Below are 25,944 nucleotides of genomic sequence, written 5' to 3' on the forward strand. Positions count from 1 at the left end.
CTATACTTTGTTAACTTTCTTGAGGAGTGTGTGCAATATATGCACTGTTATTTGAACCCAAGACTCTTCGTGTGATCATTTTTGGGGGTTTGGGACTTGCTGACACCCCGGTTTCCATCATACTACAAATAGGCTACGTTAAAAATGCTTGACAGAGCTGCCATTTTTATACAGCATTTCTACTTTCTTTATTAACAAGTTAAATGTGCATGCTGAGTTAATATATTTCTTTCAATTGTAGTTTGGGGTAAATAGGCAAAATGTAATTTCAATTACACCTTTTTCAGAAAGCCATATTTAAGCTTTTAAGTAATAGTTACTTATGAAGTTTTGGTATACTGCATTTAATATTGAATTAAGGAGAAACTCTTGACTGTGGAAGACTTAGTACCTCCCTTTGCAAATGAACTTCAGACATCCTGTCTAGCAGATCGGTAGCATCACTTTTTTCATACTGATACTAAACACAAAAACCCAGAGTGCTGTGTTGAGTCTTCAGCTGAACCTTGTTTCTCATAACTGCCTGGAAAAACACATGTACTGATGACACTAGCATTGTAGGCTTGTTCACCATCAAGAGAAAAAAAGAAATTTGACTATTGCCAGCCCAGAAGAAAATCTGTGGAAAAATGTGAAATTCTATGAGGGGACATTTCAGTTGAAATACAATTGTTCCAACAATGCAAGTGAAACTTTGCTTTCAGCCCGAGTAAACACTGAAGAAACAAAAAATTAATAAAATTCTATATTACAAAACCAGTCAGATTTTTTTATTTAAGTGCTATTTCATTATCCTATTAATAACATCTTCTCAAAAAATGAAATATGACTGTATATACATCTACCTTAACAGATTAATTGATCCACAAAACAACATATTTATGAATTTTATTGCAGGATGAGTACTCTGCCTGTGGAATATTCACAACTATGGAAATTAGGAAGCACAATCACTTGCTAAACAAACAAAACAGACTCAAAATAAAAAAAAAAACTGGCAGTACTTCACTTTATCTTATATCAGACAAATGTTGAGAAACTACCACAAATGTCTGAAAGATCAGAGTTAAAAAAACTTAAAAGGCTGTCTAATTTGGATGATTTTTCATTGTGTTCTGACATGTAAGTTTTGGTGTGAATTAGCAGTAAATGTATCTGACTGGTGACAAGGAACAGCTATTGTTTAGGGTGTAATGAAAGTAGGGGAAAATATTAAAAAATCCATTAGTTCAAAACTAAAGGTGCAAGAAAGTTCAGTTGTCTTTCATCTTGCTGAAAAAGGGGCCTGAGTTGCCTCAGAAGCTTGCATATTGTAATCTTTTTAATAAGCCAATAAAAGATGACATTTTGCTTGACCTCTCACTATAATTCCAGATTTAAAAATTATGTCTTAAAATATCAGCAAAACTAAAGACGTGGGACCTAACACTTAAGGTTTAGGGAAGACTTAAGTAAGTAGGAGGCATAGCACACTTTGACCTACATTGTCAGACATGCCGTGGAGAGGGTCAGCAGCATTAAATTTCTTGAAATAAATTACCATCACTATTGATCTAAAATAGGTACAGAATATCCTGATTACCTTCAAGAAGTCTTGCCAATGCCTTTACCACTTAAGATGTCTGAGGAAAAGACAGAATGCCTCCATCTAGGCTCTTAAGTTCAATAGGTGCACAGCAGAGTCTGTCCTTGCATTACATGCAGGAATAGCCCCTACTCAGCTCAGTCCTGCAAAGTACTATAGAGGGCACTGAAGTCAACTTAGGATATTACTGGCACACCAATTCCTTCTGTTCAGGGTAGTATAACATGTACTACCTTAGAAAGCCAAACATTATTATTAACAACCTCAGCCATCCTATACCGACACTTTTCTCCTACTTTATTCTGTGAAATGTGTCAAGCTGTTAGCACTCACATCACTAGATTCAGGGACAGGTTATATTCTAAGGTCATGAGGTAAGTCATTCATAGAGGCAACTAGATGAATTTTCTTTTATACTGTATATCAGATGATATTGCTTTTAATGCATGATGTTGAATTCACTTGCCTGTGTTCGTATTCATCATATCTGTACTTGCACTGTACTATTGTGATTAATTCACGGAAGACATGGGGGACATACAAGTAAAACAGAGAGAGAGAGATCCCATGGCAAAAAAATCTGAACCCTCTGAAAACAGAAACACATACATTAAGGAGAAAAAAAAGTCATTCTGCCTCATACTGACAGCCGATTTGTATTTGAGTATCTATGCTATATAAATATACATATAATATTCACTTACTGTATATAGCACGTCTTAAAAATAAACATTTGCAATTATTTTTTATTTTCTTATATTCATCTTATTAATTATTAATATTACAGGAAAATTAATTTTTCAAATATTGTTGACAATTACCACCCTGATTTCCTATGCTACTTATTTAAATTTAAACAATGACATATGTTTTATTAATCAATGCATCCAAATATCAAAAATATTGGCTCACTCACTATTGTTTATGATTTGAAGGGTTCATCAATTTTTTCATCCATTCATCATCAAACCTTTTTGAGCCAGTTGAAGATATTCGAGTCTAGAGACGCTCCCACCAGAGATAGATGAGGCACCTCTGTCAGCGGCTTAGTGATTATTTCATTTTATATATTCTTTATTTGCTAAACAACCCACAAATATATTCATGCATTTGTTATATTATCATAAGGAAATTCAAACTTGCTTCTAATAAATACATTTGTCAAATATCTTGAGAAACTACCAGAATGTTAAATTGTAAAACATTTCACTGATGAGTTTAACATGTTGTATTAAATACCACAAGTAAACTGAATCTGGTGTTTGTGCATTCATATATTTCATGACAGTCAACATTAAACTGCTCTCTGACCTGATGAAAATGTTAATGAAAAACAGTAAATAAAATCAAATGCTTGAATGTGATGCTATTCTTGCTAAGTTTATTCTCAGCTATGACGACATTAGCCTGTGAGAGCAATTTTAACTCTTAAAGAAACATAATCTTCTCACTTAGTGTCATTCCTTTACCTTGCACTTTAACAATCTTGTACAGAGTTAGAAGAAACTGCATGACTTGTTCTGCAGCCCTGAAACAGCCCCTGAGAAAGGATTGCTTGAAAATAAACTTTTAGTATCTGTGAGATGTGAACATGCAAAATCAAATTAACACAACACTTGCCCTTTTGTTACTAAAAAAAAAATGATACCACATTAAGGATATAGAAATCATGAAATATTGCTACTGTCCTATTCATTAATTATCACCTCTGAATTTTAACAGTTACTGTGAACTACATATGAAAAAAAGGTTCATTTAATTTGATTTCAGATCAATGTGACTTTTAAAGGAACATATTAATGAAAAAAGAAACTCACAAAACCTTAAAGCTAAAACTATGAATAATACATTACAGACTATATTTAGTCATAATGGAGATGTGTCTACAGAATCATGCATGGCAATATATTTTCACTTTGCTATATCTATCTGCTCATACTCTAGCACAGTCATGTATTTAACCATTGTCATGCAGCTGCGTATGGGAGACAGCTTAAAGACATGGGTGATGGTAATTCTCTACTAAGACAGGAGATGGCACTGTGGCACTGCAGTCTTTCTTATCCTCCCTTTGTTGAAAGGAAGACTGACAGCTTTCCCCCTCTGATGTCACTTCCAGGTCTAGTCCACCTGGACCCGCCTCTTCCTTCCAGAATGCCTCATTAACCAGAAGAGCCACCATCTGGGGCAGTCAATCTAAACTGACTGAAGTCTATGAAAAACTCATTTTGAGTTTTTACACGTTTCTTTTCAATTCGATCTTTTCAGTTATAAGGTGTTGGCAGTAAGGTGCCCCAAAATTCTTACATTGTCTGTCTTCTCATTACACTGTTAAATGCCACCACCTCCTGTGCTCTCTACTGGAAAAACATTATGAATTCCTTCTTCTCAGGTAAAGCCCTAAATAGTAAGAGAACTAAAGAATGAACAAATGGCAGGTATTAATCTTGCATTCTGCTTCTAGATTTTTTCTAGTGATCCATCCATTGTCTGAACATCCATTATGTAATGCAGGATAATAAGAAGCTGAAGCTTATTTTAGTAATATCACGTACAAGTTAGGGAACAGCCCTGGGGTCTCATTTATAAAGCAGTGCATATGAAGAAGAAGTGTACATAACTTCCTATGCAAATGTTGTGATTTATAAAAGAAAACTTGGCACAAAAACTTGTGTATATTAATGGCAATGCTGGTCAATGCATACACAACAGTTTGGAAAAATTAGGGAATGACAACACCCTTGATCAAGCAGGGAAATGCAACCAAACCAGCTAAATGATGACTCACATGTATAATTATTCATATTATAATGTGTGTTGATGTGACAAATATTTTACACCTTAAAAGTGATGTGAGTGTGTTTCTAGGTGGATATTACAGGTTGCTCTGGACACAGGTTTTGGCACCACCAAAGGCTTTAAAAGGCTTAAGAGCTGAAAGAAAAAAATACAACAATGCAACCAATGTTGAAATGAAACGGGTTTATAAAGGAAAAGCAGTAGTGGTATTGAGTGGCAGCTACTTAAGCTGACCAAAAACTCGTATATCACCAGCTGGGAGAGCCATTATCAGAAGAGCTGGCCACCTCAAAAAGTCTAGTGGTGTACTAAAACAACTGGAGAGAGGAGCAGCGACATATGTAGGCAGTGGGTGGGAGCTCCCTTACATTATCACAGTGAGCCTGATATATATTTATTTGTCAAGGATAGTGCTGGATTCATCCTATAAAACTGGTGACACACAATACATTTAATTTTTCACACATATATTTAAACAGGGCTCTTTATTTTGTCTAGGTCTGTCATAATATGCAATTTATATTTATGTGTGATTTGTCAGACTAACATGATATATAATAAACTCGGTGTGGGGGACGGATATTAGTGTTGGTTGGGAGTATGTTACCTGTATTTTATTTTATGCTTCACAATAAATTTTGATGTGCATACTTGTATATGTTAATTCTAATTTCTTTCATTGTTTTCATTGCTGAAAAATACTATAAATGGATTTTTGTAAGGGTTAGGCAGAGCTTGTGATAGCATGCAGTGAATGTGCAGGCATTCTGTTCAAGTTACCTCACCCTGTAGAGCTTGTTGGGGTGTAGCAGGTAAACAATTGTAGGTGGCATGGAATGTTACAATTTCAAATCTGCTTATTTATTTTTTTATTTTAACAATTATTTTACTATTGAAAAAAAGTCTTAATTAATAATTTTGATTGATCATTGGCTAAAATTTATAATGCAAATAAAAGAACTGTGAGCTGGGCACTAATGCTGAGACAGGCATGAATTTGAATATAACAAGTATTTGGGGTGTTTTCTTATATAGCTACAGTAAATTCCTTATTTAATACTTTACTCTCCTGACATGAGAAATAATGAAAACAAGCACTAATTGTTTTATCTGGTTAAAATTTACACCATGTACAAATTCACATGAAGCATTTTTAACTAATAGTGATGACAGGGTACCTCGAGAGGAGTTGTGGTATTGTATGAGGAAGTCAGGAGTGGCAGAGAAGTACATAAGAGTTGTACAGGATATGGACAAGGGAAGTGTGACTGTGGTGAGGTCTGCTCTAGGAGTGACAGATGCATTCAAGGTGGAGGATTACATCAGGGATCGGTTCTGAGCCCTTTCTTATTTGCAATGTTGATGGACAGGTTGACAGAAGAGATTAGACAGGAGTCCCCTTGTACTATGATGTTTGCTGATGACATTGTGATCTGTAGCGATAGTAGAGAGTCAGGTTGAGGAGACCCTGGAGAGGTGGAGATATGCTCTAGAGAGGAGAAGAATGAAGGTCAGTAGGAACAAGACAGAACACATGTGTGTACACTGTAAAAATCAAAGTGTTAAAATAACAGTGTAGACTGTTTTTGACACCTTTGGGGTTATTTCATTTCCTATTATTGCTAGAGCATCTATAGTGTGGATGTTACTATTCGGAGTTAAACGGAGAGGTGTAACAAAAACTCAGAACTGTGTAAACCCATCCCCGCCTTTCAATTTCCGGTTGATCAAAGATACAAGCGTCTTTGCAGTTGTTCCGTGTTGTACTTGAAAAGGTAATAAAACTTTTGCAGTTTTTTGTAGGTAAGTGTTGAAATATTTGTTTTACTATACATGTATTTTACACGATAACCTAAAAAAGAACACTTCGAGATATTGTTATATTTCTAAATTCAATTTCTTTAGTTGCGTTGGGGTGGAGGTCGTTCGTGTGAAACCATAGTGCTTGAACTTATATTATAGTTTTATATATAATGGAAAATATTGACTTATGTCAATAATTAACAAAGCATGTTAAATATTACAATTGTGGAACAGTTTTTCTGTGTTAAAATGCGTCAAACATTGCTAGGCATTCCTGCTTAACTATCCTTTAAATGTGCTTCCTTCGTTCAGTGCTTTAGCCGCCATTTTATTTAAATCAGAGCACCAGTAATATCAAGCTTGGGTGTCATTATTTTGCAGATTAAAAATATTTTTTAGGAAATGCAGATATTTTAATCATAATTTCAATGTTACATTAGTTTTATCGCACCTGCATAGTGGTGTTCAGCTTTGCTGGTAATATAAAATACTTTTCATTTACTTGTACTTGCATCTGGGAGTCCATTTGGCACTCCGATTAGCTTCCTGTTTGAGTGGTAGGTAGACTGTTTGAGCATAGGCACACTGAATACAAATGATGTGGTTATTACTTCAAAAGTGTGCAATTACAAAAACCCTCCTTCAGTAAATTATAAATTACAAAAAATACAATTTTTTGGTCATAAAGATGACGCCTGTGTGTGTGGCATGCCGTCTGCAGCTCTCTTTGAAATTCAACATGCTTCCAAGGAACTGGTGGGATATGACCTGCATGAATAGAAAGTGTAAGTGTCACCATTTCTATCGGACCTACTTATCAGTGCACGCTCCGGTTTGTCCACCTCGGAGGGGACATCGGACCTGGGGAAAGCATTCTGGTTTTGCTAGTGAGAATTGGTTTTCATCTGGGTTTGTTTTCTGTGATGGATGTGTTTTGGCCGAGTGTGGATAGGGTCGTCGCCATGTTGTTTCTTGGTGGTCTCTGGAGCCTCCGTAACGGTTATGGAACAGTCCTCCCCTGACTTTGAGATCAACAGAATCTGTTGAACTGCTCAGGTGTCAACTTAGGATGCAACTGTTCGGACAGGCATTGGGTAGTGCTGTCACCCGTGGGTGGATTGTCATTGTTCTATATTTTGTTTCTCAGTATTTTATTTCTTCTTTTTTTTTTTTTTCAGCGATTTGAGACTTTTACTTTACTGTAAATACATCAAGTTGCATAGTCAGTCTTTTGGGCAGTCTGCAGCATACACCCAGGCAAATGCATTGCATGTCGATTAGAAAACAAGGGTCAGTTTATATTTGTTAAGGAAAAGACGTGAGTGTTACTGAGGCACCCTTCACATATCCATGTATTTTAAAGGCAAGATCTGGGTGTTAAACGTACTACTGTTCTCTTTTTTTCATTATTATTATTGAGACAGTGTGCTACTGAAAGGGCGCTCAGAAAATACATTTATAGTCAGTTTGCATTTTAAAATGGGTTGCCTGTCCACATTTTATTTCGAAATATATAAATAAGTAGATTTTTTACAAAAATTGTTTATTTTTTTTGAACAGTTGAGTATGTGCTGAATGTCTTTAATGTGAATTTTTACAGAACAATGTTGGTGAAGGTCAAGTACAAAAATGAACAAAAATACATAAAAGTCATTGATTTGACGATGAAAGACTTCCTGAAATAAGGTAGTTTTTGTTAATTACCGCTTTATTTAAAATAGTACATTCTGTTTCTGATAAGTTTTTCTATAACCTTATTTATAATGAAATACATTTTACCATAACTTTTTTTTGATACAATTGGTAATGTTTGCCCAATTGCCCCCTTGATGCAGAATTCACCAAATTTAATATACCACAGGAACTCCTAAATAAACTAAAAGTTCATGATAAATCAGGAACTGAGGTTGATGAAGATATATTTGAAGAGGTTCTTCAAAATCTAGATTATGGCATTTTATAGCTGGTGCCTGAGGTAGAGTTTGGTAAGTTTTTTAAAAAAGATGTGCTAATGATAGCTAATTTAGTTGTGGTAATATTGAAAAGGAAAAAGAGTACAAAAAATATTTTAGTTGTTAACTGCATCACTGCAGTATGGCACTACAGATTGTATGTTACATAGTGAATTTATTGGTTGAGTTGTTTGTTTCTAACTTAAAAACAAAAAATTGTATAGAGTAAAAAAAATTTAATCTTAATTCTCAGATTTAAAGGGTCATTTTGTTTAAAATATAAATTATTTCAAAAATTAACATTAGTTATTTGAAGATCCATTTCCATTCAATTGAAATATATTATTTTCTCAAAGGACCATCACATAATATATTTTTTATATAGTACTTAGTTACCTAGTAAGTGACTCCATACTTCTGCTGTACAGCAATTTCTCCAAACACCGCATTTTGTTCTTCTGTGGATCAGTCTACATGTGACTAAGATGACACTGTCATAATTGGTGATGATGTAGACCAGACAAGTAAACGTTAGAGAATGCTTGATGACAATGAAGCTGGATGTGTAAGTAACTTGACAGTATTCTAAATGTTTGTTGGAAATTTTTGTATTGTATTTGTTAAATGTAATATGTGATATGATAAATTTCTCTTAGTGTTAAAACCTTTAAAGCTAGCACTTCATTTCTATGAAGTGACTCTAAGGTGTAACCAGTGATAAAGGAATATGGTACATTATGTTTCAAATTTAATAGGTGAACCATTATTCAACACCTTTGCTAAGAAGTATGCTGAAATGTGTGGCCCTTTATTTTTTTTTCCCTGTAGCTGATTAAGAACATACTGCAGAAAAGCCCAGGAGGAAATCATGTAATCTAGGAATACACGCAGACCAAAACTCAAATGGATGGCACAAGACAACAAATGGTCAATATTCTTAAATGGTCAATATTCATAATTCTTAATTCTTATTCTGCTAAAATGACAGAGACTTATGGGTAAGTTACCTTTGATGGGTTACCAATTTAAAACAAACACTTCACAATCCTGGTTATTACTAAACAGTATGCAGGAAACTTTTTTCTTTACACTAATGTACATGGATTTGTTACAGGACAACACCACCAAGACATGTAAGGAAGATGTATGTAAGAGGAATTGTCTCTCTCTTCCATTATTTGAAAGACCCTTTTTCAAAAAATGGCTATGTAAGTATTGATTATTAAAATTTTATTTTATAGGGGTAGCCTTTAGGCCATTTTGTAATGATCAAAAATGCTCCCTCACAAGTTATTAATTTTGTTTGGGGAGTTATAGTTTGATTTGTAAGGGAGTCCTGGATTTATATAAAGAGCACTTATTTAACTTGGACTTTTTTTCAAGGAGCACTACTATGACCCAGAAAGTGGATCAGGTTATTTAGCCTGGCGTCTCAAGACCATACAAAGAAAAGTAGCCTCTGAGGAAAAAAGATTAACATACCAGTTGCGTACAGGAGGGCCAACGTGAGCCTTTGTCCAATTCTCAACCTGTATTGAATGAGGAACAATGCAAAGAGGCAATTTCCTTTATGAAACATTGTTCAGATGAGGAAACGGTCAAGCAGAAAATGAAAATTACATTCAGCTATCAGCAGAAGATGGTCCATGATGAAAATATGTGCTGCAATGTGCTATCTGTTTTCTCTCAGTTTAAAGGTATTAAAGGCTTGGTATGTATTTTTCATTTAAATATGGTCTAAACACATTTCTGCATGGTGTTAAACATCCATCCATCCATTTTCCAACCCGCTGAATCCAAACACAGGGTCACGGGGGTCTGCTGGAGCCAATCCCAGCCAACACAGGGCACAAGGCAGGAACCAATCCCGGGCAGGGTGCCAACCCACCGCAGGACACACACAAACACACCAAGCACACACTAGGGCCAATTTAGAGTCACCAATCTACCTAACCTGCATGTCTTTGGACTGTGGGAGGAAACCGGAGTGCCCGGAGGAAACCCACGCAAACACGGGGAGAACATGCAAACTCCATGCAGGGAGGACCCGGGAAGCGAACCTGGGTCTCCTAACTGCGAGGCAGCAGTGCTACCACTGCGCCACCGTGCCGCCCCGTTGTTAAACATTTTTTGTCTAATTTTCAAATAATTGTACTTGCTACAGATTGAGCAAGACTTTATCATGCTTTTTGGAGATAGTACATCAGCAAAGCTTTTAGAGAGGTGGTCAATCTCATTCAAATACAAGTTATTCAACAAAGCAAAGGTCTGTCACAATCCAGAGATCTTCAAGAATTGATTCAAGCAGCAGAGTCAACAACAGAAGAAAATGCAACAGATTTATTTGGTAAGGGTATTTTGCTTCTTATACTGTATACAGCCACATTACCTAGTGGTATTTTGATATGATGCAGATGTGACAGTATTTTTTCAAGATTTTCCTTAACTTTGTTTTCATTTTGGAAACATTACGTTTTTCAGGTTGGGACAGTGACCTTTCTTCTATTTTGCTGTTGCTTTACTTACTTCCTCCATCAGCACAAGGCCGGAAAAAAACAGGAAAAATGTCAGCCACACAAGCAACAGAGCATCTTGTTATATTCAAAAAGGTTAGTACATCATGGCCACTACATGTTTTAAATAAGTGACAAGGCAGGGGTTTACAAGTCTGCAGTATCCTGAACTTTTATAGATGACAAGTTGGGCTAATTTGTGAAAATGTACAACTCTGCTTCCTACTCCCTATGAAACAAAGACCTCTTTTGAGTTGTGGCTGTTGTTACAAATGTCCTGCAGGCTAATTCTTTTTTTTCTATATGTATTTGGAGTCAGATAATCAGGTATTATTCAAGTAATCAAGTATCAAGCAATACAACAATTTTTTTGCTCCTTTTAGACTGGAACCAGCCTCGAAGAGCATCTGGATGCCATAACCCAAAGACGCCAGCCCTATCTCCTTGCTGTTGGTACCAGAAGAAGCAGTATCCATGCATATTATATCATAATGGACAATTTGGTCATTCCTTGTAAGGCAGTTTGTTCACTTGGAGCCTTCAATGAATTATTTAAAGCACATTTTGTTTTTGGAACTGCATACAGTGAGTGTTGGCTCAGAGGCTAGGGATCTGCACTGGCAATCGGAAGGTTGCCGGTTTGAATCCCGTAAATGCCAAAAGGGACTCTGCTCTGTTGGGCCCTTAACCTGCAATTGCTGAGTGCTTTGAATAGTGAGAAAAGCGCTATATAAATGCAAAAGAATTAATTTTCTGGTTTTAGGAAGCATCTAAATAGGGTACACGAATTAAAAGATTTGACTGTGTTAAATGAGGAAACAAATGCTTTTGTAGGAAATATTGATGATTTTAAACTAAGCGATTTTGAAACTTTGGTGCCAGCTATGCCCACTGTCTCTCCAGTATCAAACCACAGTACTGCTGAAATGTGTGCATCCATTATAGCACACCTTCAAACTGAAGGAATTAGTCAGTTGACAGTGAACAGTTTTGTATGTTCACTATATCATGAATTTTTACAGGTCCTCTTTTACTGTCTCAGAATCTAGACACAAACTGAGAGCCCAGTAAGAAATAACAGAGGATAAGAATCCATGCAATTACCTTTACTTGATGAGCACATTTGAATTGCAAAGTCAAGCTAAAGACATTTGTCCACACAACACCCAGAATGTTTAGATGGAGTTGAGCAGTGTTTTCAGGAGATTAATAACACCTTTACAAAGTTAAATTCGGTAGCAACAGTTTTACTTTTCTCAAAAGTGGAGTGTTGTGAGTCCAGCAGAAATAATACTTGGTACTAGATTTGATACCAGAAGGAACAAAACCACTGGAACTTATGATCAAGTGGTTGTAACTGACAAATTTGCATATATTCCAATTTTACAAACCTTACAGTCAATCCTCAAAAATTCTAACATTAGTGAACTGTTTAAGCCAACTTATACCCCTAATGATTATGTTTATGTAGATGTGAAGGATGGATCTTACTGGAGAAGACATCCTCTTTTTTTCGAAAGAGAAAATAACACTACAAATTCAACTGTTTTATGATGAATTTCAATATACCAATCCACTAGGTTCAAAAAAAGGAATACAGTGGAACCTCGGGTCATGAACGTCTCGGACCACGTACAAATCGGGTTACGACCAAAAAGTTTGCGAAACTTTTGCATCTGTTCATGACCACACACTCGGGTGATGAACAAGCCATTTTCCCTTCCGATTCGTACACGCCGATAATTTCCGCACGTGTTCAGTCTCTCCCTGTGCATTCCCTGTGCAGTGAGTGAGAGAGAGTGAGAGAGAGAGATAGAGAGAGAGAGAGTGCAAGCGAGCATATATATATTTACATACAGCTCGCACGGTCCAGAACGGATTAATTGTATTTACATACAATCCTATGGGTGAAATTACTTCAGGTCATGACCAAATTTGGTTGCGACCAGAGTTTTGGAACGAATTACGGTCATGACCCGAGGTTCCACTGTACATAAATTGGGTGGAGTTTACTTTATTTTGAGGAATTTTCCACCAAAGTATAATTCAAGTTTAGTAAATATACATTTATGTACACTTTTCCATGCACAGGATGTGAAGACGTATGGGTTCAGTTCTATTCTTGAGCCTCTGGTTTGTGACCTCAAAATTCTTGAAAGTGAAGGAGTTGATGTTCCAGCACTGGGTGGCCATATTCATGGAAGTATCTTTCAAGTTACAGGAGATAATCTTGGTCTTCACACGTTGTTTGGATTTGTTGAATCGTTTAGTGGGAAGAACTGTTGTCATTTTTGCCTCATGGATAGAGAAGATTTTCAGACTGTGTTCTCCAAAGATGATTCTAAAATAATTTTGTGTACTAAAATGATGCATGAAGAGCACTGTCAGTCTATAAAATCTAATTCTTCACAATCTAATGTGTATGGTGTGAAACGTGATTGTCTCCTAAATACTCTACAGTACTTCTACACAGTTGATAATTTTGCAGTAGATGTCATGCATGATGTCTTAGAAGGAGTAGTGCCATTTGAAATAAAACTGTATATAAAAGAAAATTTTATCAGTTGCCAAGAAATTAATGATAGAATACATTCTTTTAATGAACAAGCCTACTGCAGTAAAACTAGATGATGGGTGCAATGATTTGGGGTTCCGTGCTATACAGACCTGGGGCCTCATGTATAAACGGTGTGTACACACAAAAATGTTGTGTAAACCCATATCCACGCTCAAATCACGATGTATAAAACCTAACCTTGGTGTAAAGCCACGCACATTTTCATGGTAGCTCCAACCCTGGCGTACACAAGTTCTCTGCTTGGTTTTGCAAACTGGCGGCACCCAGTCTCAAAGCAGTGCTTTTGCTCCAGTGTGGTTTCCCCTTCTTTTAGATCCACTTCACTGACGTTGCTTTATCAAATACTCTGAAATTAACCGCATATTATTTATTAGTTTAAGGCATCTGATTGTAATTAACCTGTAACAATATAATGGTCCACGGAATGGCCAAACTACTCCAAATACCATAGCTGCTTTAGCGTTATTACTCTCACTGCACCTTCTTCTACTTTCTGCTGCTCCCGTTAGGGGTTGCCACAGTGGATCATCTTTTTCTATATTACTCTTACTGCACCACTCGGAGCAGCTGATCAGAAAGAGAATTATCGGTATACAGTATCAAGCACATGCTGCCTCAGCCATTCGCTATTTGAACTGCTGTCATACGACAAATGCTTAAGAGCCTTTCCTGTATGGACCTTGCGGTTCAGAAACAGTTTCATCCCAAGAACTATAAACGCACGCAATCAATCCATCAACTGCTCCTTATAGAACTGTTTGTACTTACAAGTACAATTACCTCACTGTAAACTTGCGATAGTTATAATATTGCACAACCTGCACCACTTTATAAAGTGCATATTTACATATGATGACAATATCAATTTTAAGATGAAATACAGAAAAATATGTTTATTACATTATACAGATAAAATGTTAACGTCATTTAAATAATTTATATTCTGAATAATTAAACATGTGAGAACACGATGTCGCAGCGCTACCGACGAACTTGCTGCCCTGATTGTTTCTGCCTCGCGCTGTATTCTTGCTGGGGCTGGCGCGACACTGCGTAAAGACAGATAGATAGACTAATTAAACATGTACTATGAAGATATTTCAATGTTCCTTAAAAGTTTTGAAGAATCTGCGTTGTAAGCTTACAGATGGCTTAATGTCTATTACAGAGCTGATTGTGTGGCAATTGGTTACTTGGAGAAAGAAAAGGAAGGACAGGAATTGGGGGTTAGTACATTTGAAAGAGACAGTGCTGCTGCAATAAATAATTTCATCGAAGGTCGCCACTGCGCAGCAAGCATCTTGTGGGAGGCAGGAGCAATCTGTGGACGAGGCGCCTGCTCGTCACTATCGCTGCGCCACCGTGTTCCCATGTTTAATAACATGCTTTAACTCCTATCATCATGAAAATGATATCACATATACATCTCAGTATTTTAATTATTCAGAGAGCAGTAATATCATGAATGCAATGGATTCTGTGTCCTGTCGAAGGAAGAGGGAGCCCGTTTAAGAAGCAGGGTGCGCACATAGAGCACATAGAAGATCAAATACAAAACAAAGCATTTAACATGCCACCTTAGTTACGATGGGATTTGAGAAACTAGTAAATTAAACGATTTTAACATTAAGTTTATGATGTTCTACTTTAATGACAAAATAAACTACGTGATTAAAGTGGAAATTTTCGAGATTAAAGTTGACATTTTGTGCTTTTTTCCCACTGTGTGCCTATTTTTTTTTTCTCTGTACCCTAATAAGCTTTCATATGACACTCAGACAGTGGGCTACGACTCGCCTTTTCATGGTGACTTTGATATCTGACTGCTTCTTTTTTATTTTGGGCACTGTGCGACTTTGTGAACTTGAACTTTTGAGTTTCTCCAGCACTCTATGTCACTCGATCAACTTCCTTTTGTTGATTATATCACTGTTTAAACCAACAAATAGTAAGTTTTTCCTTGCCTCCACTTGATATTCGCTGAAATTCTTCTATTTTCCCCCCATGCTTTTTCCATTGTCTTTTCACAGAAGGCTGAGCTTAAGGGCTATTTATATTGATTTGCATATTAAAAGAGGCGTAATTCTGGGAGGAGTTGGGGTGGGACAGCAGGCGTGTGCATGTGCGTTACTTTTCATTCTGACCGGGATTCGTTGTTGTTTCGTAATATACCATACTTTTTGGTGATCTAGTCCAAACAAATGATCAGTACTGGTATCTTTTGCTCCTGTTGCTGCAGATTGTAAATATAATCTTTGCTCCAGTGTTGACAAAAGGTTTAACAGTCTTTTTAAAGCAATTGATAATTGAACATCATAGTTTGTTTAAGCGTTTGTTTCCTCATAAGCATCTGCTATTAAAACACCATTTTATGGTCCACTATCCCTGCTGTATGAGAAAGATTGGTCCAATTATTCACATGGGGTGTATGCGTTTTGAAACCAAGCATAACTTTTTCAAAAAACAACAGAAATGTTTCAAAAATATCACATAAACATTAGCCAAAAAACACCAGAATTACATGGCAGTCAACTGAGAAACGTTTAGCCAACAAAGAATTATGTTTGGTCCAGGGAAAGCAACACCTTTATTTTATGTGCCTGTGGGTAAAGACCTTGCTCATAAATTAAACATTTCAGAGTCTGCCAGTGTTTTATTGGTGAAATGGGTTAAGTATATTGGGGCTGAAAATCGCACAGATTTGATTGTTTGCACTGAAGTTTCTTATGAAATTCCAGTGTTTCACAAAATAAAAGCAATTATAGTAATAGATTAGCAAGTATTCTTAGTTGTTACAGCTTTGGAGACTATATGTTTTAATGAACATTTGCATGCATTCCATGTTGAAATACCCAAAACAAATATGTATACCATTGTTAATGTTGAACAACTTTTGTTCCATAGATGTTTTGTTTTGCAAATGACATATAAGGCAGATGAGTATAGCTGGTTTGTTGTGCCATATTGTCATTTATTTTAAAGAAGCAAATGTTGGATAAAAAATGTTATATTTGCCAGGTTCCCATTAATAGTTACCATTTTTGAAGGAGAATATGTTTTTCTGATCAATTTATTTTCAAGATAGCATTAATGTTAAACAAGATGAAGAATGAGCCAAATAAAGGCAATAAAGATAACATCCCACACTGGCAATGGCAGGCTACCTGGAAATTCCATTCTGCATGGTCTTTGGGGTGTGTTGTACTGTATGTTAGTTCGTGTCCTAGAAATAAATTATCTCTGTGCTTCATTGTAAACAGAGGTCATGGCTGGAAGGCAGGAAGTCAGTGAAACCAGTATGTGCTGGTAGGTGACAGTAGTTGTCTGACATATGGAAAAAAGGCAGAACTCTAACCAGAAGCTGCTGGCAAGATCATGGCACCTATTTTTTCCAATGGTAGGGTCTCACATGTAAACTGCCAGCTGTTGGCCAAAAGGGTTTTCCCTGTTCACCTGCCCGCCTTTTATGACCTCTTACCATGGTGCACGAAGAGCACTTACTTTTGGTACACCTAATGTATAGGACATTCAGCCCTTTGGTAGTCCGTGTATATCTGAGCATGTTGTGGTGGTATCTGTTGTTTGTGTTTATTGTAGTCTTGTCTTTCTTGAACTGTGTGTGTCTCTGATTTATATCTTCACAAACTAAAGGATGCATGATTTTATTTCACCTTGTGTGTGACTTTGTATCGAGGGAAAGTTAACTTTTTGATAGAATGCATGAAAATACATTCTTAGAACCAGCATATTTTTTGTTTTTGGTCAAAGGTTATGACATTCTTTATGATAAGCCAACATGTTAAGCTCCTATAAACTTATTTTGTTTCAAGATATATAATTTAAGTAAAGAGCATGTTTCTTTTTGAAAAGCAATGAACTGAGGAAGATTTTTTATTTATTGAACTGTGCTGTATATTTGTGTATATGTTTATGTATATAATGTATAAATATAATACTGAAGAACAATAAATATTTTTTAACAATTTACATTTTTGTGTTTCACTTTAAATGAATGGATAAATCTTTATATATGTACATCTCAAAAAGCAAAATTTCAATTAATAGTGCAAAATTAAGTTAACGCTGAACATTATCATTCATTAGATACACTAATAATAATACATTTTATTTATATAGTGCCTTTCCCATGCTCTAGCCAGAGCTACATTTTTAACTCATTACAAGGAGCTGAAAAGTAAAAAATAACTCTTGAAAGACTTGATTTAACTGTGGAGTAAAATTGTTCAAACACCAGTCCATGTTATGCAGTGGTAATTTTTAACACTATTTGATGCTGAATTAAATCTGAGAAAGTTTAACACTGGAGGTAGAGTTCAAATTACACTAGGAGGTGTGGGACAATATGTTATCTGAGACAGTGTTGAAAATGACTCCATGGGGGTTAAATTAACACTTGCATTTTTACTGTGTAAATGAGAGGGAGGTCAGTGGAATGGTGAGGATGCAAGGAGTAGAGTTGGCGAAGGTGGATGAATTTAAATACTTGGGATCAACAGTACAGAGTACTGGGGATTGTGGCAGAGAGGTGAAAAAGAGAGTGCAGGCAGGGTGGAATGGGTGGAGAAGAGTGTCAGGAGTGATTTGTGACAGACGGTATCAGCAAGAGTGAAAGGGAAGGTCTGCAGGATGGTAGTGAGACCAGCTATGTTATATGGGTTGGAGACGGTGGCACTAACCAGAAAGCAGGAGACAGAGCTGGAGGTAGCAAAGTTAAAGATGCTAAGATTTGCACTGGGTGTGACGGGGATGAATAGGATTAGAAATAAGGACATTAGAGGGTCAGCTCAAGTTGGACGGTTGGGAGACAAAGCCAGAGAGGCGCGATTGTGTTGGTTTGGACGTGTGCAGAGGAGAGATGCTGGGTATATTGGGAGAAGGATGCTAAGGATAGAGCTGCCAGGCAAGAGAAAAAGAGGAAGGCCTAAGAGAAGGTTTATGGATGTGGTGAGAGACGACATGCAGGTGATGGGTGTAACTGAACAAGATGCAGAGGACAGAAAGATATGGAAGAAGATGATCCGCTGTGGCGACCCCTAATGGGAGCAGCTGAAAGAAGAAGAAGATTATTATTAGATAGATAGATAGATAGATAGATAGATAGATAGATAGATAGATAGATAGATAGATAGATAGATAGATAGATAGATAGATAGATAGATAGATAGATAGATAGATACTTTATTAATCCCAAGGGTATATTCACATTATTATTATTATTATTATTGTTGTTGCTGTTGTTGTTGTTAATAATAATAATAATAATAATAATACTAATGTGCGAACATAATAAAATTATTATGGTCTACTCCCTGCAGCATGGTAATGCTTAAGGTGTAAAATATCATGACTTGTGACAAGCGATACAATTTCTTACATTTTCTTTACAGGCTTATAAAAAGTGACACTATTTTTATAATTCATTTAAGAATAAAAAACTAAAATACACAATTGATAAAATACATACAAAAAAAACACATGTATCTCAGTGTTTTGAAAATGATAAACATTATCACCTCCTGTGACAGCAGCTTTGCAGATTTTTTTTCTTTCTTCCTTTTACCCACCATCTTAATTTAATTCTGTATTTCAGTTTTCAGCCTTCTTTAATGCATTCACACTTTTCAAATAACAAAACACTACACAGCTGGCACATAGCATTGTTTTTCTAAGAAAATAGAGAAGCCATGAAGTATTTACAGGACAGAATATGTGAATCTCTGCAAGTACAGTTGTCAAATTTTATTTTTATACAAATGAGACTATAGATTTAAGTGTTTTTTGTTTGAATGCGTAAAGATCACAGAACAATTGGAAATGAACTTGCCAAATGCAAAAAGTTCTCCTAGTTACAGTTTTAAAGCAGCTGCTGAAGTGGCTTTAAAAGCCACTGTCACAACAACACTCCAGTGCCCAGGTTCACTATATTTTAGGACGTACAGTATTAAGAACATAGTGAACAGAATCTAACAGATGTGCATTTTTTATTTCAAATATGGATTACTGTTATTTTTATTGCAACAGGCGAATATTTTATCCATCTACTTCACATATTTGTACATAGATGTTCAGAGTGTCTCAGAAGATCAGGAATTGCATACATTTGGTGAGAAGGTAATGAATTAAAATCTAAATGCAATAGGTGCTTGATATTCAGCAAAACTTTCAGTAATCGGTAAACATTTACAATGTAAGTGGAAACCCTTAAACTATAATACTGTATACACTATATGTTTACATATACAAGACTATTCAAAATGAAAGAGCAGATTTCAAAAATGTATTTCAAACAAACCGTATAAGACAGAAACACATTCTGCACATCACTGGATAGAGGAAAGTTCAAAGTTTGGTCCTATGGTCCTTGAAGTTGCATGCACTCAACATGAGCACCATGTGTAGCATGACAAACATCAAAACGGTAGACCATTTCTTGCCACACACAAGTGAACTGGTCCCTAGTTACTGTATTCACAGTTTCCTCAATTCGATATTGCAAATCTTGAAGATCATAGGTGGAACAAAGACTCTTTCTTTAATGTACCCCCAAAGATAAAAATCACAGGGGGTAAGGTCTGGAGACCTGGGAGGTCATAGACGATGAGCAATATCTTGTTGTCCGCCTCTTCCAATCCACTGTCCTGGAATGGTGTATCTATATATAGATTAAAGAGTGTTTCCATGTTGTAACCACTGCAGAGCTTTTAGCATACCAGGCAAGAAACATATTCTTTAGCCACTCAATAAAAGAAACAACAAAAAAAATCCTGTCACAAATAGACACATTAAAAGAAAACTTTCATTGGCAGTTCCAGAGCTTTTAAATCTTACTTTGTATAATTCTCAAATTTAGAAGATGCTGTATTAGCTTTCCAATACAGAGTTCTGTCTCTGTAATGGTACTACTGCTCACCCCTTTTATATTCAGTTCCTGTGTAATGGGGAATAGAAGTGATTCAGCAGGTTAGTGTCAATGTTGGATGCCACCAGGTGGTCCTTATGTTTTGGATTCTCAGTGTCTTTCTGGGGCATACATACCCTTGCTTGGCTGGTTGACAGTCTCCACCTAGGAAAAGAGATGAATATGCACTGAGTTATCAAAAGTTTCCTAAAATCACAAGCAGGAGGAGTTAGCCTTGACAATATAAACATTTTAATGGTGTTTTTGCTATGTAAGTAAAGGTAGAAAATTAGGCTTTGAAAAATAAAGAACTAAAGTAGCTATTAAAAGTGCAGCAATCCGGAACTGAATGTGTTTTGCTTTTGTTTTTCAATGATCAGTCCTGGATATGACTCTGGTGGTAACAATGCATAAACGATACGAGAAAGTTAACAACATATCTTCTTGCAGCATGTACACTGAACAGGACTAGATATGGTTCGGGTGTAATTTCACATGGTCTATACACACCTTCTGGTTTAAATTACAATTGTTTTAAGCAAAAATAGCATAACAAAGACTAAATTATATCAATGGCATCATAGTAAATATCTAATGAGGTTAATTATAAATGGGAAACTATTGCAGGAACATTAGAAAATGCTAAAACTGTAACCATTGCAAATAATATGCTTGAAAGTGCAAAATACAAATTCTAAATATGAGGTGTTATAATACTTTAATCTCCTTGAGAATTTTTGATTGTATTTTCTCTTCACGGAACTGCCTAGCTTACCCTACATTCTTAAAAATACTGGTTCTTTAATGGGATTTATTGGTTATTTACTGTTTTGTGTGTTTTTATGTAGAACCATTGCTTGACAAAGCACCATGTCATTCTGGGAAGGGTTCTCTGCATAGGACGTTGGTTCTTTGTACTTTGAAAAACTTTCTTATAAGTATAAATAACTCAAATCTTTAATATGTGGTTGGCTTTAGCAGAAATTAAGAAAACCTAGACTTAGCCTCTATTATTGTATGCAGTAAGTGTCCTTTTAAAACCATGACTTACTGGTATTTCACAAATTTGTTATAATTTATTAATGGTTATTAACTGTAGAAAGCCTATTGCCAATCTACATAAATAAACATTCTTTCTGGAAATTTCATGTGGATGGGTCTTTTAGGAATCAAAAATGGTTCCCTTATGGCAATGCTCTGAAGAACTGCTCTGGCACCTTTATTTTTAAGAGTGTTGCATTGAGCAAAGTAAATACAGATATTTTAAACAGTAAAGTTTTAGTGTAGAATAGTGATAAAATTCAAAACTCTGTGCAATAAAATAAAAGACACAGCTTCTGCAGACCTCTTTACTTAAGCAGCTATTGTTACCTTGATGAGATTAAGAATTGATGCTTGGCACAGGGGTACTGCATCTTATCTTTTTAATAAGTGCAAAGTATATTAAAAGCTGTATGTGTACATTTATAAAAACTTTTACAAAATATCAAATTATAGTGATAGTGTTTCATTATAAGTGTACAGCAATAAATAAATATTGTTTTAGGACTGGTTCGGCTCTCAGGTATTTCTAACTACATGAAAACAATAAATGGTCTAAAATGTATACTCTTGTACTAATTTGTTTAGAAATAGTAACCTGTTCAAGTACAGCAGAAAGCACATATTTTACAAAATATCTATAAATGTACAAATATTTGCTATGTATTATTATTATTATTAACCATAAAGTATAAATAGTTATTTGTTGGGATCCAAACTAAAGGAGGCCAAAACAGGGACTAATTGATAATGATGTGGGAGAGACATTGGATGTCTCCAGGACTTACTTATGCATAGATGTTTCACGTAACAGAAGCTGTTTTCAGAAAATCTGTAAGTTTCTTTCACAGAAGTATTTGCCATTTAAACTGAATAATGTTGAACTGTTTTGCTGTATGACATTGGCTTTCTCCTCTTATAAGTTCAAGAGAGACTATAGGATGGTGTTTCACTTGGCTGTTCAACAACGGTGATCCTTACACAATAGTTGTTTTAATTTTTTTTAATTCTGTTTTTCATTTCTTTCTTTTTTTAAAGGCTGTCAATGTACAAAAGTAGTTCTCATAATTCTATCTGTAAATGATTTTATACATTTTTTCTTTGCAGGAAAGGACAGGTTTACTGAAAGGTCTAACACTGCCTAATGCTGCAACTGTGATAGAGCATTACTAAGAACTATATATGGTACTATGTATTTTAATAAGGCTATTATACTTACATTCTATACTTCCACTTGATGTCATGCATCTTAAATATATTTTAAAAAAATATAAAAAGCTGCTGGTTCTTTGTAGGCTAAAAACAATGCCAGTGCCAGCCAGTGTTGCCCAGTTGGTGTAGAATCCAAATATTCCCTAGAGTCACAAGATCAAGTTTAATTTTACAGTCCAGCAACATGTCTCAGATATGTTTGGTACTGTTAAAAGCCATGAAGGGTAGAATATTTATTATTATTATTATTATTTTTTTTAGCAGTTGCCTTTATTCAAGGTGATTTAAAATAAATTATAAGAATTGATTAGAAGATGAAGCAGACAGAGTAGTATAGCAGTTAAGACTTTTGGAAGTCAAACCCTGAGGTTGGGGGTTCAAACCCCACTACTGACACTGTATGACCATGAGCAAGTCACTTCACCTACCTGCTGTGCTCCAGATAGAAAAACAAAAGAAACGTAACCAATTGAATTTCAAATGTTGTAAGCTGCTTTGCATAAAGGCATCAGACACATAAATGGTTAATAATAATAACAGCGATGCAAGCATCAAAAGCAACAGAGAACAAGATAAAAAACCAGCAAGAGGGAGTAATATTACTACCACTACTACATAATTATACCTGCAAATAGACGTGGACAAAAATCAGTACCCTAAAGTCTATGTCAGTACAATAGCAGCAATCGTGTAGAAAAGAAACTAAGCAGTTCCAAAATATTTAATGAAAAGGTGCGTACTCAAAAGACTACTAAACATGAATATATTGAATATATTGGGTGTAGACTAGTAAGTGCATCCTTTTAGATATATCATGAAGCTTTCTTATCATTCTGCTCGTTTACTGCTTAATATTGTCCTTCCTTTGTTTGTAAAGCACTGTGCAGCAGATTATACTGCTAAGTATATTTTCGAATCAGTCAGTCAACGTGTTTTGTTTTTACATCTACTAAAGCAGAACAAATCTGTCATACATTATTTCAATTCATTATTTTTATCAGTGGCTTGTTTGCAATCATGACATTACTTGAAAAACATGTTGCGTATTACTCTCTCTCTCTCTTTATATATATATATATATATATATATATATATATATATATATATATATATATATATAAACGTATTAGAATAGGTAGATTATAAAATGAAAAATGATACTATTTTTATTTAATGAGTCATTGTAAATTAGGTTTATAAGTGTGAAGTGTAATGTATGGAATTTACAGATCTGGAAAGAACGCTTCAGTAAACGACACGGTATATTAATTTATTTTCAGACCTGCTTTATATTATTCCAAGTAAAGTGCCCTGGTTAGTCTCCTCAGTATAGCTGTACAGATTGAAGATCTTTTGCCTATTCTCTTTTAATTCAGAGTCTCATCGTGCCTAATATCTCATCCCTCCGGTTCCTCTGCTTTTAACGGGTTTAATGGTGCGCATGTGCTGCCTGCTCGCGCGTGTTTCCATGTTATGTACACCTTGTCTTCATTCCTACCGGTGATCGTGTGCGCGTCTTCTTCTCTTGTGAGAGAGAGTGACGGATTGAGTGGATCTCGTCTTGCCAGAAGAGGGCATTCCGTCTCTTTGTGGAGGAAGAGAGGAGAGTCAGTGGCGCTTCAATTGTACAGCCATCCAGTTCAGAGAGAAACGACGGGAAAGCGCGGAAGGGAGAGAGAGAGAGAGTGAGAGAGACACGCAGAGCAGACCCAAGGGCCCACTAATTCAGTACTCCTCATGCTGTAAGGCTGCGACTTGAGCTGTCTCTTGTACTGGAATGAAGAGGGAGGTGACATTACATCGCGTTTTCATGGTGCTGTTTAATTTCAGTATTTTTGGACTTGGACTATTCTTGCAACTTCATTCTGCCAGGAAGCTTCTTAAATACAAGTTAGCGGCACTGTGGATGTATTATAAAGAATGAGGTTAAAATATAAGTAGAGCTGCGCTCAAGTAAACTTCATCCCCTTTGGATTTTGCATCTCCCCGGGGGACTCCAGGTTGACAGTTGTTTCGGCTTTTGTTATCCATTCAATTCATTTTACGTTTTTTTCTGGTTCTTTTTACTTTGCAATCCTCAGCCGCGAATCGTGGGAAACAACGGAGTCTCTTCTTTGTGGGCTGAGAGATGCTGCATGGCTGGAAGGGGCTTGCGGGTTTAAGGTATAGATACGATCCTTTGTTTTACTACCCCGTTTCGGGGAGAAGACGGAGGACAAGAGTCTCCGAGTGGCTTAGGCGTGTAGGTGCGGGACCCACACGGCAACGGGTGGGCAGGTGCACCTTGTTTTCACGCCACCAAGTGGCTCAGACCGGTTGGTGCGGGACCCACGCAGTAGCTTTGGTCATGTGGGCACAGGACGTGGGCGCAGTAAGAAGGGCTTAGACGCGGACAACAGACCACCAGTAATGGGTGAGTGAAAAAATAATTGAACTTTTTAGAAGAAGTATATTTCCAAGTGTTTATTATTTAAACATTGTTGAACAGGTTCCCTATCTGATATAGTACAACGAGAGGAAGATGAATTCAACAGTTGTGTCACGCATTGTATAAAACAGGCTGTATAATCCGGCTTCTCTAACCTATTTAAATAAAATAAAAAAATACCCTGGTGCATATCGGGCTACTGGTTTCAGAAATGGTTAACTCGATTACCGCAGATTTACCCAGAATCAGAAACAACACATGATTCGCCGTCAGCAGGGTATCAAAGTGATCAGCATGAAGCATGTACTGATAATGAAATGGTGCTTTAAGTAGTGTGGTTTCCACCAGTCTAACAGGTGTCCGGGTATCACGCGCATTCACTCCGTGATGGGGCCTCTGAGCCTTGACGAGGTGATGCAAAGTCTATCTATGTGGATTTCATAAAATTGGTCGGGGCTGGCAAACCATCCGCAGAAGATTACGTTTCCTTCATTCAGCGAAGAAGGCAAAGTGACACTGAGGACTTATTTAGCCAAAAAATAATTACATTCAATTTACGATGTTTTATTTGGCAGTGGCTATTGTGCTTCCTGAAGTGGCAAGCTGTCATCTAGACAGATCCCAGAAACGGAAGAGCAGAGTAATTCACTCAGATTGGCAACGATTTTATTGATTTAAAATATTGACTCACTGATTAATCTGTAATGTTTAATTCACTTGCAACTTTTTTTTCCAAGCAGACATACGGTAATATATTGCAACTAATCTAAAATGGCAAAATATTAATTGTGATCAACATTATTATTATGTTTTATGTTTAAAATTATATCATGTATTATACAGTAAATGGAAAATAACATGGAATTTATTTAACTGGAAAAGTACTACACAAAAAGTTAGTTAATTAATCACTTTTTTAGTGAATGTCAACATCGATCTATTGACAGCGAATTCTTTGTGGAAAAATAACGATAAAAAGGTCCACCGTTGTCAGCGATCATTTTATATGTTAAGATGAACGTCATCACATAACACTTTAATTAAACAGACAAGATAACAAGCAAGGAAGCAAGTAGCCGATATGTGAATTACATGCAGGCGTCCACAGATTCGA

General features: G+C 36.1%; 1 protein-coding gene across 4 annotated transcripts in view; it reads left to right on the forward strand.

Annotated features, from left to right (window-relative positions):
* The first annotated feature begins 23,855 nt into the window (after positions 1-23,855).
* Positions 23,856-25,944, forward strand: part of LOC114650673 (leucine-rich repeat transmembrane neuronal protein 4-like) — a 651,592-nt gene continuing 649,503 nt past the window's right edge. For all 4 annotated transcript variants that reach the window (XR_007934190.1, XM_051923483.1, XM_051923487.1 and 1 more), the window contains exon 1: positions 23,856-24,815. Coding sequence is in view for 3 of the 4 variants with exons in the window: in XM_051923483.1 (XP_051779443.1) it covers positions 24,812-24,815 (4 nt within the window). In the remaining variant the exon portion in view is untranslated. The remainder of the gene's footprint in view (positions 24,816-25,944) is intronic.

Source organism: Erpetoichthys calabaricus, chromosome 1, assembly GCF_900747795.2.
Source record: "Erpetoichthys calabaricus chromosome 1, fErpCal1.3, whole genome shotgun sequence".
NCBI lineage: Eukaryota > Metazoa > Chordata > Cladistia > Polypteriformes > Polypteridae > Erpetoichthys > Erpetoichthys calabaricus.